Source organism: Squalius cephalus, assembly GCF_949319135.1.
Source record: "Squalius cephalus genome assembly, chromosome: 6".
NCBI classification, from domain to species: Eukaryota; Metazoa; Chordata; class Actinopteri; order Cypriniformes; family Leuciscidae; genus Squalius; species Squalius cephalus.
This window is the reverse complement of record NC_137127.1, coordinates 3,672,717-3,688,266: the sequence shown is the minus strand read 5'-3', so window position 1 is coordinate 3,688,266 and position 15,550 is coordinate 3,672,717. Positions and strand designations below refer to the sequence as shown.

Here is a 15,550-nt window from a genome sequence, read left to right as displayed (position 1 = left end):
TTCTAAAAACACTGTGCTCAAGTTAAAATCCTTTCTGCTTTTAAAAAACTCTCGAGACCTTGTGTTTTTCCCCCATTTCACTGCCCATCTCACATTTTCTAAGCAAAAACGCGTTCTGTATGTATGCTCGTGATTCTTTAGCTCCGCCCACACGGCACGCCTCCAGCCGCTCGTTTTTTTTTCCGGAAAGACTCGGTACAGCCTATCTTTCTTTTATAAATATAATAAAACTAAAGACTTTTTGGAGATATGAAGGATGCAGTACTACTCTATAGGTACTCAAGATTAATATGAGATTGACTGAAACTGAGTGTTTCACCCCCCCTTTAAGTATTGAGGGAAACCCTAATAGCCTGCATGCAGCACATTGCCACAATATAAAGGCAACTAAACAACCAAGAGAAATATATGTCAACCTCAAAAATGTAACATTGGATCTGTATATCCGCATCGGGGAATAACATTATAATCTTGTTCACGGTAGAGAAAGATGCATGTAGGCTACACAGGAAAAGTAACCGGGAAGACACTGAATTTAACATAAAACAGCCATCATAATAATCACAAATACACTTACATTGCTGTAAATGAGTTTTATGAATGAATGGCTTGTTCTAACTGTTGCTGGTCTTCGTCAACAACACGCGCTTTTGCACCCCCTGCTGGTGAGGTCGACTAACAGCAGATGGAGAGTATGCTCGGCAATCTACTGCTTTTCCTGCAGTTCCTGCATGTCAATGTTGAATTTACTGTCGAATTTGAACCACTGAATTTGTAGAAGCGAATTTGCAAAGCGAAATAAAATGGACCGAAAAATGCCTGTTGAATATTATAGGTTGTATTTTTAAACAGTTTGAATATTTTGGAAGTGAAATATGAAAGGTGAATATGGATTATTGAATTTTTAATAATGAAAATGTGTTTGAAATGTTTTTAATTGAAATATTCACGGCTTAAAAATTCAACCATGTTGAATTTCAGCCCATAAAAATGCAAGCCCTAAAAATACAATGCATTAAAATGCAAGCATGGTTAATGCAATGCCTAAAGTAGTGCAATTCAACAGGCTTTTTTTGTTTAAAAAACATTTGACATTATTTCTCTTCCATAGAATATACATTGGAACAAACACTATAATAACATCTTAGTTGATAATTCAATATACCTACTTTATTTTTGACAAAATATCTCATATTATATATTTAACATATGAGCAAAAATTGGCTAACAAAAGCTTCATTGATGTGGCAGTAGTCTATTTTACAGTAAAGACTTCATAATCTGTCCAAAACTGGTCAACGAAATCTTGTCAAAACACTTTTTTATGAAGTATTAATATAGGGCATATAAATGCTAATTTGCACTTTAGTATGTTGCTTATACATAGACATTTTATTTCAACATATTTCAGTCAATTTAACTCATCTCAGTATAGCAATATAGTTTGGGAAAAGCCAAATTAGTCGGATGTGTTCATGTAAAAATATGTATATTTGTATAAAATATGTATATGCATGTTTACTAATGTAAGTGCGTGTAGTAAACAAAAGTGCTCATCTGTGACATTCATTCACACAGAGACACGCATAACATGGAGGATTCCTATTTAAACTATTTTTAAAATAAACATATTTTAAACATATTTAAAATCTTTTTGTGGTTTACAGACATTAATCCATATCACGATTAGAATAAAGAACTTAAGAATAAAGAACTTACTATTCACAATACTCAGCTGGATCCTCGAAACAAAACTGAAACCAGCTCTTATTCTGAGGTAAATTTTTCCAGGATTATTACTACGCTATTATTATTCCTCACAGCATCTCAAGATGACGTAAAGTACATGAATCTGATTAAACTTGATGCCTTTTATCAAGTTGATGTGGGCATTGACAGGTTTGCATGGATCACCTCAGATCATTTGCATTTCAAAAGTGCGCGCTCTCAGTAGGAGTGTTCACATTGAACGACTGACATCTCTCTTTTCATAAAGATTACATAAACAAAGAATATTTGTTTTCGTTTTGAATTAGATCATTTAAAAGTAGACACTTAAATGTTTATAAAGATTTATTGCTCATGTATATGTGACAAGTTTTCGCTGAGTTTTAAGTTTAGAGACGTGCTCCAGAAAAAAAGTCGGAGAGGCAGAAAGCACACTGTTTATTTTCTTTATTTTACAAAAGCACAATGTTTTGATGGACAAATACAAAAGTAGACCTTTTACAGTTTATTTTTTCATATTTCTTTTATATGTATGACCATAAATGAGTATTTTAAGTCTATTTTGCTGTAATATGAAGAAAATCCAGCAAAACGCACCAGTGCGATTGTCGACCCTAAAGGGTTAATTAATAATATTATAAATAATTTGGGTGCTTATCCTTTTGTTGTATTATTTCATCACGTCTCACCTCAGTGTCTTGAGTTGACACTTCTGATCCTGTAGTAAATCATAGAGCTCCTTCACTCCTGATTGTCCAGGATCATTTCCTCTGAGATCCAGCTCTATCAGGTGTGAAGGGTTTGATCTCAGAGCTGAAGCCAGAGCTTTATAACCTTCTTCTGTGATACTGCAGTCTGAAAGTCTACAGAAAATACATTTATTACCACTCAAAAAAAAAAAAAAACACGAAAAATTATTTACATGAAAAAACGTCAAATGCACTTTATTTATTGCATTTTCTTTAAATCAGAAAATAAATAAAAAATTTAAAAAGTGATTAGTAAAATAAAATAATGGTTCATTGAACTCACCTGAGACTCTCCAGTGTGCAGTTTGTATTTTCTAATCCGTTCTGGAGTTTCTTCACTCCTGAATCCTGCAGATTATTGTTGCTGATGTCAAGCTCTTTCAGACTGGAGTTTGATCTCAGGACTGTATCGAGAGCTGAACAGCTTTCCTCTGTTAGACCACACTTACACAGCCTAAAATGATGAACAGAAGAGGGAGAATTTACAAACACAAAGTACTTGATTCCAACATTTAGTAATCACTGGACATTAGTGCTTGTGAGCTCTGTAGGGTTCACCCTAGGGTTTCAAGATTGTGAAAAGGCCTTTAGTCTTTTCAAAATCTAATTTATAAATGTGTTTTTGACAGTTGAATTCTCTTTTGGCAAAAACGATATTAAGACTATTGAGTGCTGTTTTAATAGTACTCACCTCAGTGTCTTGAGTTGACAGTTCAGATCCTGTAGTAAATCATCGAGCTCCTTCACTCCTGACTGTCCAGGATCATTTCCTCTGAGATCCAGCTCTATCAGGTGTGAAGATCTCAGAGCTGAAGCCAGAGCTTTATAACCTTCTTCACTGATACTGCAGTCTGAAAGTCTACAGAAAAATAACTTATAATTTACTTTGTACAGTATTTATGATTTATTAATTACGGAACAATAGTCTGAAATCGCAAAATATGACAAAATCACACTAGATCTGAATACCTTACCAGATATGAGTAATTGTTTGCAGCAATGAGTAAATGTAATTGTAAAAGTTTACAGCATTTCACTACATTTGCAGAAGGAAGTATCTGTAACGTTTGTAAACATTAAAAGGAATATAAAGATCTACACACTAAAATTAAAAGCTTGACAGTTTAGCTCTTGCAAGTGAAGAAATCAAGAGATTAGCAATTTTACTACTGTACTGTGAACCTCCATTTATATATACTGTTTTATTTTACAGTGCAAATGTATTAAAATAGTAACATACTTCTGTGTTTATTATTATTATTATTATTATTATTATTATTATATTTAAATAGTTTTGCTTACTAAAAACACCAGTGTGTGTTCAATTGTGACAAGACACCAGAGGCTTATGGAGGTGACCTGGGTCCTGAGCCTGTCCCCACATGATGAGAATGAGTTTAAGGTAGTCTTCCTGTGCAGCTGGTAAAAGAATTCAACCAGGTACCAATGGTAGCCGTCACTAATTCTTCTGACATACCTCTGGCAAAGAAGGCTGAGCCAACTTAACCTGCCATCAAGCTTGCACAAGCCTAAAGCTATGCCATAGAGGTTGGCAAGAATGCACATGCCTTGTCCTGCTCAGTTAGTTCCATCACTAACGGGTAAGACGAAGCTTCGCTCAGAGAGGAGTGTAAAGCCACAAGCATGTGGGGTAAAGAATTAGAAACACGGCCAAAGCATTGCTGTAAAATTGTACACACGGGACAGTAGCTCATCAGTGCATCTGTACTTGACATTGAGGCATCGCACGTTTTCCCAAAGTGCCTCATTCAGGCAAATTTTCCATAGCTCCTGTTGTTACCGGAGTAGCTTTAAAAAATAATAAAAATCGAGGCAGCTACTGACATCACATCTTGTATGCATCGTCGCCGTCGGCTACTACATTACTGGTGTGCATCTTGAGACAAAACAATGGTACTGACATATTTTAAGATATGTCAGCACAAGTTGCTTTCAGTTAAAACAGCTCAAACATGTATTTTAATCTGAGACTAGGTTTAAGCCTTGTCTGAGAAACCGGGGTATAGTGTTCTTGTTCTTTTTTCCATTCTGAAATATTTTAATTAATAAGTAACAAACATTCCGATCCCAAATTCTAGACCTGCCAGAAGCGCTATACAACTCTATTTTGGGAACAAAATCACAAACCTAAAGATGAAGTACAATTTCATTCTGAGTGTGATAACACCAAACACAAATTTAAATCAACAAAGAATGCTTCAAGAAGAAGAAAAAGTTGAACAACATTTTGGTCCAGTCAGGGCCCAGACCTATATCAGATCAATAACTTGTGGAATGACTTGAGGAGACCTATAGACAGGAGATCCCTCTGAAAATTGATTAGCTCTTAACAAACTACCTGGAGCTAACCTATGAAATGCTAATCTGATCTATATGATTTAAAAAGTCCAGTGAAGGGGAGATTCTCAGCTTTTCAGTGGTGTCACATTTGTCTCGTTGGACATTCAGGGGCTCGGTAGTGAGCGTGGTTGCATCATCAAGTTCTGCAGCATTGATTCATCAAGGAAACACATTAACTTAGTTCCTCTGAGTCAAACAGCAAGGTTTTGCTGAAGTTTTGGTCTTTTAAACCACCAAATTAGCCAAAAGTAAAAGTAGTTGCGTGTGTGCATATTTGCGTGCATGAATACAAACACAAAATAGAAGATTTGCATAAGAGCACTCTGGCAAAGCACAGCAAAACATGACACTTTGGCATTTGCCAAAATTAATTTTAAGTCAGAGGGCTAAAATCAGGGTAGAATATGGCCATTTATTTCTAAATTATTAGTTTTCAATGTAAAAACCAAACTAACATTACAAGTGCACCACAGGAAACATTCTCTGAGCCCTATTTTAACAATCTAAGCTCATGGTCTAAAGCGCACGGCGCAAGTGCACTTACAAGTTTGCACATGTAAGTTGAAAGGCATTTGTTTGTGCATAGTAAAACATATCTGTAACATTTATCAAGTTCATAATTGTGCATGCATTCATTAATTATTATCTTAATGAACAGACCTAATGCGACAAGGAAGAAGCATGCAAACTGCGTTGTTTGTTTATTCAGAAATAGTTGAATGGATCGGAAAAGTAACAAAAGCGGATATTGAGGCCTGAGGCTGACTACTATAATAATTTCTGTCATGGCAAGACTGCTTGTCTGTTCATCGTCGAAGTCCCAGTTTTTTGCTGTCATAGGCGAGCAGCGTGCGAGGACAGTGGTGGGAAATATCGGTCGAGTCCGGGCTTGGGCACGGGCATAGAATGAAAGATCTACCCTACTGTCACTTCTTCAGGGGGACCAATCGGGCCATGGAAGTGCCTTATCACAATTTGTGAATTGGTGTAATGATAACTTCCTGGACCTTAATGTGACAAAAACTAAGGAGTTAATCATTGATTTTAGAAAGAACCGTTTTAACCCAGAAGCCAGCATTATTCATGGCGAAAATGTTGAAATTGTAGAGACGTGTAAGTACTTAGGAACCACGTTTGACTCAAACCTCAAGTTTGATAAAAACACAGAGTCTATCACTAAGCGGGGACAACAAAGAATCCACTCGATGCGGAAGCTAAATTCTTTTAATGTATCTCAAAGGATCTTATGTAACTTTTATTATTCATTTATTGAAAGCCTTTTAACATTTTCTTTTATCTGCTGGTTTAATGGATTGTCTGTGAGGGACAAGAATAGCCTCAGCAGTATTGTTCAAATCTGCTCCAAGATCATTGGAGTTCAGCTGACAGACCTGAGCTCCCTCTGGAATAAACGGGTGCTCCAGAAGGCTAGACAGGTCATGAGTTATCCTGACCATGTTCTTAGTCAGGAATTCTGTCTAATGCCCTCAGGACGATGCTACCTTTTGTCTTGTTGATACGACTGGCAGGCTAAAACTGAATTGCCCTACGGGGATAAATAAAGTTTTTTGAATCTTGAATCACTCCAGAAAATCACTGTAAGAGCTGAATAAAACAGTACAAAAAGTGTGCGTTAAAGTATTATCCATAAACACTCTCTCCCTTGCATTATCATCAACATACACATCGAATTACACAAAAAAACTTGTTACAACTAACAGTAAACAAATATATACAGAACTTTCCAATTGGGTTACTTAATAAACTGGTAAACTTTATATCCATAAAACGACTCGATGAGCTGTGATAAAATGCGTGCTCTCCCTTTCATTACTGCTGTGACCAGTATCGATCCGGAGACTGTGAGCTGGATAACGAACACAACAGTTGGTACTGATCCATCCTCGAGAAACAACTTTTTAGCAAAGCCTGCTTTGTACTGACAAAGTGCACAAAACAGTCTGGTGTAAAATGATTCACGCAAACATAAACGCATTAAGGTAGATTGAGGGGCGCATTCCCTTCAAAAACTAAAGTAATCCACTGCGTCTTCAGCAGCTCAGATGTCAGGAGTAAATGACGACTGCTATGTTCATTCTTACATTCAACAACAAAACACCTCAATCGCTTAGGAGACATTCTTGCCTACAGCTGTTCTGGGGTCGAAACAATGGCGGACTGTGCACAGCTCACTCAGGGCGGGTCTATGCTAAAACTGCAGTGTCAGTCAACAGTCGTGGGCGGGGCTTGTGCAAATCTACGTAACTTTGCCAAGAAATCTGCGAACGGCTTATTCTGAGACAGTGCTTATGATTTATGGGGATTTTTAAAAAAAGCACTGGGTGGATTTTTATTATTATAGGATTGTTGTGTACACACACGACATGTTCAATGTTTTATGTTCAAACGCCATGTAAAAGTGAATTTTGCATAATGGGTTACGTGCAATTAAAAAATCAGAGTCTCATCTCCCATTCCCTTTAAAGGCCAGTCACGCTCGCACCATGGCGGATTCACTATTTACATGGCAGAATTCGCAAGCAGAAAAACTGAACGTTTTTCTAGCAAGGAAACGGGCAGACCATCTATGGGACAAAGTGGACACACGTCGTGGACCCGTCTGTAGGCGCAAATTACTAACGCACTTTAAATACCAAAAAATATTGTGCAAACATTTTTTTATCGCACAACTTCCAGCCAATCAGATTTGAATATTTAGACAGACCACTTGTATAATTAATAACAATAAACCTGTATACACTGGGTTGATTTTAATAACTTTAATGTAGTTGAAATGTGCACCTAGCACTAAGAAAATATTAGTATTAGATCAGCACAAAAAAGTTATCAAACATTCTTAAAATGTGGTGAAATGTACTCACTTGAGTATCTTCAACTCACACACAGGATTCTTCAGTCCCTCACAGATCTCTTTGACTCCAGAGTCCAGCAGACGGCTGTTGTTCAGGTTCAGCTCTTTCAGGATGGTTTTAGAGGAGAGAACAGTAGCTAGAACTGAACAGCTTTTCTCTGTCAACTCACAATTATTCAGCCTAAACACAGACACAGCATTTATTATTGTTCTGATTGTACTTCAGCACATATTTAACACACATCAGATCAGCAGGTCTTCAAATTTGATCACATATGTGACTGATAGTCTCATATAATGAATTAACAGAGAAGTTATAATGTATAAATCATGATGACTCACTTGATTTTCTCCACTTTGCTATGAGAGTCCATCAAAAGAGCAGAGAGCTTCTCTCCATCCAGATCTCCTAATTTATCTTCACTCAGATCCAGTTCTGTCAGCAATAATGGACTTTTACCCAGAACTTTAGTGAGACACTCACACGCTTCCTGTGCAGCAGCACTTTTCAAAAACCTACAGAACATAGAAGAGTATTTTAGATAATTCTGACTAAATGTTTTTTTTTTGCACCTCCCATTCTTTCAAGCTAAGCAAATACATGATACACAATGCAAAATCAATATAAAAAAAAGTACTGTATGTTCAAATATATCAAAATGAATATATAATTATAGTGAAGTGAGGAACCTTGATTATTTCTAACTGTATTCAGTTAATTATGATTTCAGTCAGTCACGTAGTTGACAATTACCAGTTTATTCCACAATGCATTAATAGATTGGGTGGTAAAAAAGGAGTGGAATATGGCAGCGTATCAACCTCATCAAGAGACCTGCTTGTATTATAACTAATCAAAATACAGTTCTGGTTGCATGTGAAATATAGTTGTGTGACTGTTGAATTTCAGTAATAGGTATGCTGTAAGTTCCTCTACCTTTAAAATGCAATTCCTCTCCAATTCCCAGTCCCCTTAGTTTCATATAGCAGATATCACATTTGTGGCTTATTTTGAAATATTTTAAGACATTAATCACCTGGTCTTTAATTTACATTTTTCATCCTGTAGTAAATCATCGAGCTCCTTCACTCCTGATTGTCCAGGATCATTTCCTCTGAGATCCAGCTCTATCAGGTGTGAAGGGTTTGATCTCAGAGCTGAAGCCAGAGCTTTATAACCTTCTTCACTGATACTGCAGTCTGAAAGTCTACAGAAAAAAAAAAAATCATATTAAATTTTACTTTGTACAGTATTTATGATTTATTAATTACGGAACAATAGTCTGAAATCGCAAAATATGACAAAATCACACTAGATCTGAATACCTTACCAGATATGAGTAATTGTTTGCAGCAATGAGTAAATGTAACTGTAAAAGTTTACAGCATTTCACTACATTTGAAGAAGGAAGTATTTGTAACATGTTTGTAAACTTTAAAAGGAATATAAAGATCTACATGCTAAAATTAAAAGCTTGACAGTTTAGCTCTTGCAAGTGAAGAAATCAAGCAATTAGCAATTTTACTACTGTACTGTGAACCTCCATTTATATATATTGTTTTATTTTACTGTGCAAATGTATTAAAATAGTAACATACTTCTGTGTTTATTATTATTATTATTATTATATTTAAATAGTTTTGCTTACTAAAAACACCAGTCTGTGTTCAATTGTGTCAAGACACCAGAGGCTTATGGAGGTGACCTGGGTCCTGAGCCTGTCCCCACATGATGAGAATGAGTTTAAGGTAGTCTTCCTGTGCAGCTGGTAAAAGAATTCAACCAGGTACCAATGGTAGCCGTCACTAATTCTTCTGACATACCTCTGGCAAAGAAGGCTGAGCCAACTTAACCTGCCATCAAGCTTGCACAAGCCTAAAGCTATGCCATAGAGGTTGGCAAGAATGCACATGCCTTGTCCTGCTCAGTTAGTTCCATCACTAACGGGTAAGACGAAGCTTCGCTCAGAGAGGAGTGTAAAGCCACAAGCATGTGGGGTAAAGAATTAGAAACACGGCCAAAGCATTGCTGTAAAATTGTACACACGGGACAGTAGCTCATCAGTGCATCTGTACTTGACATTGAGGCATCGCACGTTTTCCCAAAGTGCCTCATTCAGGCAAATTTTCCATAGCTCCTGATGTTACCGGAGTAGCTTTAAAAAATAATAAAAATTGAGGCAGCTACTGACATCACATCTTGTATGCATCATCGGCTACTACATTACTGGTGTGCATCTTGAGACAAAACAATGGTACTGACATATTTTAAGATATGTCAGCACAAGTTGCTTTCAGTTAAAACAGCTCAAACATGTATTTAAGTCTGAGACTAGGTTTAAGCCTTGTCTGAGAAACCGGGGTATAGTGTTCTTGTTCTTTTTTCCATTCTGAAATATTTTAATTAATAAGTAACAAACATTCCAATCCCAAATTCTAGACCTGCCAGAAGCGCTATACAACTCTATTTTGGGAACAAAATCACAAACCTAAAGATGAAGTACAATTTCATTCTGAGTGTGATAACACCAAACACAAATTTAAATCAACAAAGAATGCTTCAAGAAGAAGAAAAAGTTGAACAACATTTTGGTCCAGTCAGGGCCCAGACCTATATCAGATCAATAACTTGTGGAATGACTTGAGGAGACCTATAGACAGGAGATCCCTCTGAAAATTGATTAGCTCTTAACAAACTACCTGGAGCTAACCTATGAAACGCTAATCTGATCTATATGATTTAAAAAGTCCAGTGAAGGGGAGATTCTCAGCTTTTCAGTGGTGTCACATTTGTCTCGTTGGACAGTCAGGGGCTCAGTAGTGAGCGTGGTTGCATCATCAAGTTCTGCAGCATTGATTCATCAAGGAAACACATTAACTTAGTTCCTCTGAGTCAAACAGCAAGGTTTTGCCGAAGTTTTGGTCTTTTAAACAACCAAATTAGCCAAAAGTAAAAGTAGTTGCGCGTGTGCATATTTGTGTGCATGAATACAAACACAAAATAAAAGTCTTGCATAAGAGAGACTTGCACTCTCTGGCAAAGCATAGCAAAACATGACACTTTGGCATTTGCCAAAATTAAATTTAAATTTAAGTCAGAGGGCTAAAATCAGGGTAGAATATGGCCATTTATTTCTAAATTATTAGTTTTCAATGTAAAAACCAAACTAACATTACAAGTGCACCACAGGAAACATTCTCTGAGCCCTATTTTAACAATCTAAGCTCATGGTCTAAAGCGCACGGCGCAAGTGCACTTACGGCGTGTCCGAATCAACATTTGCTAGTTTAACGGCGGGAAAAATGGTTGGCATGCCTGGCGCATGGTCTAAAAGGTTGTCCCTATTCTCTTAAAGGTCACTTATTATGCCCCTTTTTATACGATGTCAAATAAGTATCTGATGTCCCCAGAGTGTGTATGTGAAGTTTTAGCTCAAAATACCCAACAGATCATTTTTAAAAGCATGTAAAATTGCCTCTTTTGGGGGTGACCAAAAACGTGCTGTTTTTTTGTGTATCCCTTTGAATGCAAATGAGATGCTGCCTCTGACCCCCTTTCAAGAAGAGGGCGGAGCTTCAGAAGCTTGCGCTCCAGTGTCAGGACCTTTTTTTACAGTCTATGGTCAGGACAATCTCATCTCACGGAATAATAACCTCAGACCAGAAACTGTCAGAAAGAGTCGGACAATAATGCCTACAGAGCCAGATAATACAGGTCCTTCTCAATAAATTAGCATATTGTGATAAAGTTCATTATTTTCCATAATGTAATGATAAAAATTAAACTTTCATATATTTTAGATTCATTGCACACCAACTGAAATATTTCAGGTCTTTTATTGTTTTAATACTGATGATTTTGGCATACAGCTCATGAAAACCCAAAATTCCTGTCTCAATAAATTAGCATATCATGAAAAGGTTCTCTAAACGAGCTATTAACCTAACTCTAAATTAACTCTAAACACCTGCAAAAGATTCCTGAGGCTTTTAAAAACTCCCAGCCTGGTTCATTACTCAAAACCGCAATCATGGGTAAGACTGCTGACCAGAAGGCCATCATTGACACCCTCAAGCAAGAGGGTAAGACACAGAAAGAAATTTCTGAACGAATAGGCTGTTCCCAGAGTGCTGTATCAAGGCACCTCAGTGGGAAGTCTGTGGGAAGGAAAAAGTGTGGCAAAAAACGCTGCACAACGAGAAGAGGTGACCGGACCATGATGAAGATTGTGGAGAAGGACCGATTCCAGACCTTGGGGGACCTGCGGAAGCAGTGGACTGAGTCTGGAGTAGAAACATCCAGAGCCACCGTGCACAGGCGTGTGCAGGAAATGGGCTACAGGTGCCGCATTCCCAAGGTCAAGCCACTTTTGAACCAGAAACAGCGGCAGAAGCGCCTGACCTGGGCTACAGAGAAGCAGCATTGGACTGTTGCTCAGTGGTTGCTCAAATTTTGCATGTCATTCGGAAATCAAGGTGCCAGAGTCTGGAGGAAGACTGGGGAGAATGAAATGCCAAAATGCCTGAAGTCCAGTGTCAAGTACCCACAGTCAGTGATGGTCTGGGGTGCCATGTCAGCTGCTGGTGTTGGTCCACTGTGTTTTATCAAGGGCAGGGTCAATGCAGCTAGCTATCAGGAGATTTTGGAGCACTCCATGCTTCCATCTGCTGAAAAGCTTTATGGAGATGAAGATTTCATTCTTCAGCATGACCTGGCACCTGCTCACAGTGCCAAAACCACTGGTAAATGGTTTACTGACCATGGTATTACTGTGCTCAATTGGCCTGCCAACTCTTCTGACCTGAACCCCATAGAGAATCTGTGGGATATTGTGAAGAGAAAGTTGAGAGACGCAAGACCCAACACTCTGGATGAGCTTAAGGCCGCTATCGAAGCATCCTGGGCCTCCATAACACCTCAGCAGTGCCACAGGCTGATTACGGCCATGCCACGCCGCATTGAAGCAGTCATTTCTGCAAAAAGGATTCCCGACCAAGTATTGAGTGCATAACTGAACATAATTATTTGAAGGTTGACTTTTTTTGTATTAAAAACACTTTTCTTTTATTGGTCGGATGAAATATGCTAATTTATTGAGACAGGAATTTTGGGTTTTCATGAGCTGTATGCCAAAATCATCAGTATTAAAACAATAAAAGACCTGAAATATTTCAGTTGGTGTGCAATGAATCTAAAATATATGAAAGTTTAATTTTTATCATTACATTAGGGAAAATAATGAACTTTATCACAATATGCTAATTTATTGAGAAGGACCTGTATATGCTGTCTGGAGATAGAAAAGGTATAGATTTGTTTATTACGGTTATAACTTATTTGTTATCTTGCTTATATCCACTAAATCTATACTGATTAGTTTTATGAAGTTTATTGTACTTCACACAAAAGATGAAGCGTCCATTTCACTGTCACTTCCGGGGCGCTTCATAGTGTGCGACCCAGTAGTCTCCCAGTCGTTTTTGTTGTTTTTAATCGTGTTTTAAACTGTTTTAAACATGTTTTAAACTGTTTTAAACGTGTCTTAAACTGTGGTGCGTGTGTATGGAAGAAATAACTTGTCAGTGTTTCAGTAATGCAGATTATGGGATTACTTGTGGAGCTTTTTGCACTTTTTTGCGTGTCACCGCTTCTTCTGGGCTTTGCCAGTCACGCCGTAGGACATGGTGTATACGGGAAAGTAAGCCACAAACTTCTCCTTTCTCCTTCTCCCGCGGACTTCTGCAGTGGGAACTGTATCATCGGGCATACCGATGGAACTTTTCAGGCCGTCTAAGTCGTCAGGTCATTGGAAACGAGGAAGAAGAGGTGGTTTGCGTCGGAGACTTAAGACTCTTCGGCTTGACAACGCCGCAAATTACCACCACTTCATTCGGTTGGGTTTGGAAGCCCAATTCGTATGGACCGGTCATCGGAGATCACCGGCAAGAACCGAGGAGGCGGCGTGTGCTTCTACCTGAACGAAAGGTACTGTAACACTGTCGTGATCAGAGAGAAGATATGTACCACAGATGTGGAATTGTTGACTATTTCTCTCCGTCCCTTTTATCTGCCTCGCGAATTTTAACAGCTCTTTTACACATTAGTGTACATTCACCCACGGTCCAATGCCACAGCTGCTGCCCAGCTGATCGCTGACGTCACGCATAAACTGGACTCTATCTGCCCAGAGGCACCTAAGTTTATCCTTGGAGATTTTAATCATTACAATTTTAAAAAGACTTTGAGGACGTATGAACAGTATGTGACTTGTTCTACAACACAGAAGAACACTAAGCTAGATTTATGCTATGGCTCAGTAAGCGGGGCTTACAAATCTCTGCCTATGCCTTCTTTTGGTGATTCTTACCATGGCAGTGTCTATCTCATGCCTGTATACAAACCATTCTTCAGGCACCTAGAGTGGGAGGAAAGGACAGTGAAAATCTGGTCAGAGGCCAGCATCTCCTCTCTCCAGGCATGCTTTGAGTGTACAGACTGGCAATGTTTTTATGATGGTTGTGATTATAATAATGAACTTATAGACACTGTTTCATCATATATCACATTCTGCGTGGACTCAGTATTCCCATCTAAAAAAGTGGTTATTTTCCCAAATAATAAACCTTGGGTGACCAAAGAATTTAAATCTGCCATCAATAAAAAGAAAATACTATTTTATTCAGGACACCCATTGGAGAAAAAAGCAGCTTCTATAGAAGTTAAGGTCGAAATAAGGAAGGCCAAAATGAATTACAGAAATAAAATTGAAAGTCTGTATTGTAGAGGGGACCTTAGGGCAGCCTGGACAGGTATAAAATCCATGGCATCAATTAATCAGTATTCCTGTGAGACCAAGCAGGTCATTCATGTAAATGGCGTGGAAAATGCTGACTTGGCAAATGGCTTTAATTCTTTCTTTTCTCGTTTTGAAAGGTCTGATTTTCTGAATAATATCTCTGAAATGCGGGAATCTTTGGTTCCAAAGAATGGTCTAGTGATAACACAAGGTAATGTCACAAATCTTCAAGAAATTAAACATACGTAAAGCTGCTGGCCCTGATTCCATCTGTGGACGCGTTTTGTGTTATTGTGCGGACCAGCTCAGTGAGGTGTTTACAACACTTTTTCAGATGTGTATCGAGTGTGGTCAGATTCATGCCATATGGAAAACTTCAATTATAATACCTGTCCCTAAATCTAATAATCCAAGAGAAATGAAAGAATTCAGACCAGTTGCACTAACATCACTTGTGATGAAAACGTTCGAGAAAATACTGAAAGATGAAATTGTCTCGCTAATTGATGGAAAATTAAATCCACTACAATTTGCCTATCAAGCTGGGAAAGTTGTGGATGACTCTAAGATTTTCATCTTAGATAGATTATACAAGCACCGCGAAAGACCTAAATCACATGCACGACTTTTATTTGCTGATTTTTCTTCAGCTTTTAACAAGATGCAGCCTCATATTCGAATTGAGCGACTGGCCTCTTATTTTAATTTACCTGATCAGATTTTATTGTTGCTCTTCAATTTTTTAACAGACAGACTACAGAAGGTATTTGTGAATGGCCACATGTCCAGGGTCTCCGCAGGGCTGTGTCCTTTCTCCTTTGCTTTTTATTATGTACACTGATAGCTGCAGGACTTCCCAATTGGGTAGCTACCTTGTGAAATTTTCTGATGACACTGCCCTACTGTAGAGCTTAAATCGGGCCCAACATATCAAGCCCGACCCAACCCAAGCCCGAGCACGTTGTGTCCGAGCCCGGCCCGACCCGACATGTTCACTGTAATTATGAGCCCGAGCCCGATTGAAACCCGACCATTTTTAATAT

At 38.1% G+C, this 15,550-nt stretch overlaps 2 protein-coding genes across 3 annotated transcripts in view; one reads left to right on the top strand and one right to left on the bottom strand.

The window, feature by feature from the left end:
• The window catches only part of LOC307160070 (uncharacterized protein), a 719,517-nt gene that overhangs the window by 191,409 nt on the left and 512,558 nt on the right, over positions 1–15,550 (top strand). The gene's annotated exons all lie outside the window — the stretch shown is intronic.
• Positions 1–15,550, bottom strand: part of LOC307160071 (uncharacterized protein) — a 130,926-nt gene that overhangs the window by 62,687 nt on the left and 52,689 nt on the right. For both annotated transcript variants that reach the window (XM_079873885.1, XM_079873886.1), the window contains 6 exons: positions 8,748–8,918; positions 8,053–8,226; positions 7,721–7,891; positions 3,169–3,336; positions 2,761–2,931; positions 2,418–2,591 (listed from right to left, as the gene is read on the bottom strand). In XM_079873885.1, coding sequence (XP_079730011.1) covers positions 2,418–2,591; positions 2,761–2,931; positions 3,169–3,336; positions 7,721–7,891; positions 8,053–8,226; positions 8,748–8,918 — 1,029 coding nt within the window. The remainder of the gene's footprint in view (positions 1–2,417; positions 2,592–2,760; positions 2,932–3,168; positions 3,337–7,720; positions 7,892–8,052; positions 8,227–8,747; positions 8,919–15,550) is intronic.